At 33.9% G+C, this 5,469-nt stretch overlaps 1 protein-coding gene across 1 annotated transcript; it reads right to left on the bottom strand.

Moving 5' to 3' along the window:
- Window positions 1-935: 935 nt before the first annotated feature.
- LOC116092204 (olfactory receptor 140-like) lies at window positions 936-1,877 on the bottom strand. Its single transcript, XM_031373551.1, has one exon. The coding sequence runs from the start codon at window positions 1,875-1,877 to the stop codon at window positions 936-938; it is 942 nt and encodes a 313-aa protein (XP_031229411.1).
- Between the last annotated feature and the right edge of the window lie 3,592 nt (window positions 1,878-5,469).

Here is a 5,469-nt window from a genome sequence, read left to right on the forward strand (position 1 = left end):
TCTTTGTTTTTTGGAGGGGAAACTGGGAATGGAGAAATTTACATGTGAATAAAGAAAATATCTAATAATAAAGGGAAAAAATAAAAAAAAATGATCAGTTCAGAACATGGCTTATACCATCTACCTAAGTAAATGGGACTGATAGATAATAACATATTTGATAAAAACATAGGAATCTTACATATTGAGTGATAGCATAAAAATTATTGGGCATAATCTAGTATGATGAAATGGAAGAATATTTACTCAGGTTGCTACAATGCTGACTCCAGTACAGATAAGGGAGAAATATACCTATCCTTTATATTCAAGAAAAACTTTGAGCTCTGAGAACATTTGAGAAAATAAGAAGAAATTAGGAGTAATTTCAAATTTTCTACTTGACATTTTGTCCTAGGGAAACAAAGAGACATGTTAGAAATCATTTCGCCCTTTTATATATTTCCTTGTACTACATTTTATTATTTTGATGTAAATAATACCAGATACAAATGAAGTAAAAAAAAAAAAAAGACAAAGGTAGCAAGGTTGCTTTTGTTCCTCAAGTTTCTAGTTTCCATTTATCTATTTTTGGTATTAACACAATATGCAAAATTTATATAAAGATCTGCAGAAAAGTCAGTGTCACTGAAGTAACAAATGAAAAAAATAATTAAATATGTAATGGTGAATATCTAGAAAAAAAAATCTCAGTATCATTAAAACTGTATAGCTGATGTTTTCTATTGGAAATCTAGAATCTATGGACATCAATTTCGAGCCTTGAAACACATTTAGAGCTACTGAAGACACAAAGAAGGTCTAGTAACTATTAAGTGTTCACAAAACTCAATTGTGGGAAATTTTGTCTTTGCTATATGTGAAATTTGTTAAATCTCTTCCACAGTTTACCACAAACATAGTCCTAATTGTTTACGCACGTCACCACCTTCTTGTCATTTTGGAACAGGGTAAGTGACTCTCCTCTTCAATAGATTCTTCATAGCATTCTTCACCTCTGTGTTTCTTGCTGTGTAAATGATGGGATTTAACATGGGAGTGAGAATTGCAAAGAACACAGTCACCAGCTTGTCCACCGGGTAGGTGGTCACAGGGCGCATGTAAGTAAATATGCAAGGTACAAAGAAGAGAACAACCACAGTAAAGTGAGAACCACACGTGGAGAGAGCTTTGCGTCTCCCTTCAGAACTATGAGACTTCAAGGATTGCAGGATCACTATGTACGAGATGAGGAGCATGGTAAATATGAGAAAGCACATGGCCCCACTGTTGGCAGCCACTATGATGCCCAGCTTATAAGTGTCTCTGCAGGCAAGTTTCAACAGTGGGAAGAGATCACACATGAAATGGTCGATGATATTGGAGCCACAGAAGGGCAGATTAATCATAAAAAATATTTGCATGGTGGCATGTAAGATCCCTCCAATCCAGGCTACCACCACCAGGAGTCTGCAGAGACCTTGACGCATAATGGTCATATAATGCAGAGGTTTGCATATGGCTACATAGCGGTCATAGGCCATAACAATGAGGAGGATAATCTCTGATCCTCCAAGGAAGTGCTCCACAAAGAGCTGAGTCAAACATCCAGCCAAGGATATTGTCCTCCTCTGGTAGAGGAGGTCAATTATCATTTTGGGGGTGGTGACAGAGGTGTAGAAGGCATCTATGAAGGACAAGTAAGTGAGAAAGAAGTACATGGGAGCCGAAAGGGTGGAGCTGAAGGAGATGGTGAAGACAATGAGCAGATTAGCCAATACTGTAAATAGGAAAACAAACAAAAAGACAATGAACAGTATCTTCTGCAAGCGTGGATTCTGTGTGAGACCCAGGAGAACAAATTCAGTCACATTACTGGGAGGACTGTGGAACTCCATTCAGGATATAAAGCCCTCCCAAGTACGGAACTCCCTGCAGAAAACATAAAGGCAGGTCATTAATCTTAAATGCATGTAGTCAGATGGTGACACTACAGCAACAGTGCTTTCAGTAACGGTGGAGCACACTTTGTAACCTTTTAACCCAGTAGTTGCTCCCATTCTTTGTTATCTCCTTATTACGGTCTCTTCATATACTAATGCTATCAGATACAACACATCTATAGGGCAGTAATCACTATTTCATTTATAGAAAAAAATGCTGATCTATACAGAGATTTTCCATTTCTAAAGTCCAAGTGATGCTTCTGGGTTGCTCTCACGCTCAGTGTGTCTGAGTTCTCCCCTAAGTCTATGTCCTTTAGTATGATGAGACATATTTTATAAGCTAAAAAGTGCTCATCCATATAAAGACTATTCTTACTGAATTTACATTGGATCACAAATATGCTACAGTGAAAGAAAGGCATGGTTTAAAGACTATCACACTCACTAATTTACTGCAGCCAGGGTTATCTGCATAAACCTGCAAATTTTCAACAAGGCACATGGCAACCATACAGGAAGGAGGTTCCCAGCCCAACTGGGGAATTATTGGCAATCAGAGCTAGAGGAAAGAGAATTCTTATTTTATAATGTGTGGCCATGTTTAAATTAAGATTTCCCTTGTTGCAGTGAATAGTCCTACAATCATACATAAGTGGTCACACTAATGGGTCCTAGTGGGTTATCATGTTTCATTGAATACATGTACAAAATTCTAAAGAATAAGGAAATGTTAATACTTTTATAAACATAACCATAAAATATCTCTGGTAAGCAAAAATTTTAGGAAGATGTACAAATTGAAAACAATATTTAGTCCATGACTTCTACCACACATATATGCTATATAAACCTATATCCTCAGTATGTTAGTATAGCATGATGCACAACACTTGTAAAGTCTACCACATATTGCATGATGAGAAAATGAATAATTAGGCTTCATACTTTACAGAATTAAAGGGCCAATTCACCTATAGCCGCCCAGCCATTTATCCATGCTACAAACTCTACCATAAATATGATGAATCTTTTGCAATCAAAGTTCATTTAATATTTTAATATATTTTAAAAGTTACAACAGTGCTAATTCTTTTTAATAAATTAAAAAATAGTGTGTTATTCACTTTTTAGATAATGTTGGCTACAGATATTGTTTACCCTTCAGAATTTATTTTCCCCATAATTTTTTTTATTATGGGCTCTTTGTCTTAAGTATTGTTTATCATACACACACATATAGAAAGTTATATGCAAATATTTGGAATATATACATATATATTTTTGTAAGCATATAAACAAAATGTGTTTTGTCTATAAAGTATAGGTATAAACCATCATATGTGTGTATATATGTATGTACATATATATATAAAATTTCGTGTTGGACAACCAATTTAGCATAATCATCTTCAGTAAATACACAGTATTTTAATAGATGGGAAAATTTTTATTTAGGTTTTTAAATTCACAAAGACTTTGCTTTGTTAAAAGCTTTTAATATAGAATTTCAAGCAGAGACAGAAAGAAATTGAATACTAGGTAAGATAACACACGTATGTGAACAATACTGTAAACAAATATCAATTAGGCAGTTAGTAAATATTTGTTAGACATATATGTGTGTGTGTGTGTGTATGTGTGTGTGTATGCTTGTCTACATGAAGACTATAAAAACGTTTATGTTGAAAGCATGCACTAGTCCATATCCTGACGTATTGTCTGTCTTCACAGTTCATCTATGTAGGAAAAGATTTATCACCCTAATTTCTATGTATTTTTAATGTATATATTCTCAGTTCTTCGCCAACCATCAATATCATACACCATATATAACTTCTGGATTAACAATATCAAATTAACCATTGGACATGGGAAATACATTCTAATTTGCAGACATAAATTTCTACAAAAGTGAAAAGAAAGCATACCAATGGCAAATGCATTTCATATTTTCTATGTTAAATGGATAAGAGACTTTAGCTTTTACTGCTCAAGATGAAATTTTCATCTATTTGTGAGGACGTGGTGGAGCATCACCTGATCTCTTACGCTGAGTCTTGTACTAGTCCAGAGAGAGGACAAGGCACATATCAAAAGTGATACAGTGATCTTTGCCGCAGTATACAACAGTGGTTCTCATCCTGTGGATCATGACCTCCCCGTGTGAGATCATGTATCAGATATCCTGCACATCATATCTTTACATTATGATTCCAACAGTAGAAAACTTATAGTTACGAAGAAAAACAAAATAATTTTATGGCTGGAGGCCACCACAACATGTAGAAAGATATTAAAAGGTCACAGCATTAGGAAGATTGAAAACCACTTACTTGAAGAAACAGAAACTGTTTCACCTTTATTCTACAACTAATTAGTATTTTTAGAATACTAATTCTAAAAATATAGAATAAATATTTTTAAAGATGAATATTTTATGGAAATATTTTATGTGCAATTTTCAAAGACTGGAGGTAATGAGGAATCATATGAACTATCAGACATTGCAGAAATGTGCATACAATATTGCATATCATCTGGAATACTGTATAACTTTCAGTGAGGTGCTTTATCCTTTATACCAGGATATTGCACATCTGTAATCCTAACACTTGGGGTATGGAAGCAGGAATATCAGAACCTCAAAGCTGCCCTCTGCCATGTAGCAAGTTCTAGGCCAACCTTTGTTACATGAGATTCTGTTCATAAAGAGAAACAATAAAAAGTGTTCTTAGTTTTGAACATATCATAGGAATTAACCACAATATGAACAGTGTTTTCTAAAATGTATTTGTGTTAACTCATTATTGTATTTTGGTCATCTCATGTCATATTTGTTAAATCCTAAATAAAAGTAACATTTTATATAGTATAGGTTCAAAGTTATTTTTTAATATCAAGTTTTTTTGAACAAACTAGATATTGAACATTTTTACAAATCCCCTTGATGCAATGTTTTCCTGAAATTTTAATTAGACTTCTCAGACCTGAAAACACCATTTATACAATAAAATATGAAAGCAAAAAACAGATCATAGAAAAGCCTCTTATATTATAACATTAATTGGAAAAATATATTTGGAAAAGTTAATATATACTGTGAATTTTACTAATTTGAATATATTTAAGTATATGGAAAAGTCTCCAGAATACTTTTACTTCTGCAAGTGTGAAACTATCATAATGTTGGGCATAATGAGAACAAACAAGCCCTGAATGGCTGAGATGGTGGGTGGTTTTATGAATTTTAAGTTCCAGGTACTCATGGAGGTCTATAATTATATGTTTCCTTTACAAAGGATAAAATTCTCACCTATCAACTCCTCTGTCACAGCTCAATGTCTTGGATTCCAGGTAGTAGTTAGTACCTAAAGATATAAAGCTATAAGCTTAAAGATAGCAACTAGCTCAGCCATGCTAAATCATTGTCGATTTTAAATGGCTTCGTGGATAATGCCTTTCTCTGGAGCTTACCAAGTGTAGCCAATGTGCCCTGTGAGCAATCAAACTTTGAACTTTTTTAGATCTGGCTTAATTAGATCTC

Source organism: Mastomys coucha, unplaced genomic scaffold (assembly GCF_008632895.1).
Source record: "Mastomys coucha isolate ucsf_1 unplaced genomic scaffold, UCSF_Mcou_1 pScaffold15, whole genome shotgun sequence".
NCBI classification, from domain to species: Eukaryota; Metazoa; Chordata; class Mammalia; order Rodentia; family Muridae; genus Mastomys; species Mastomys coucha.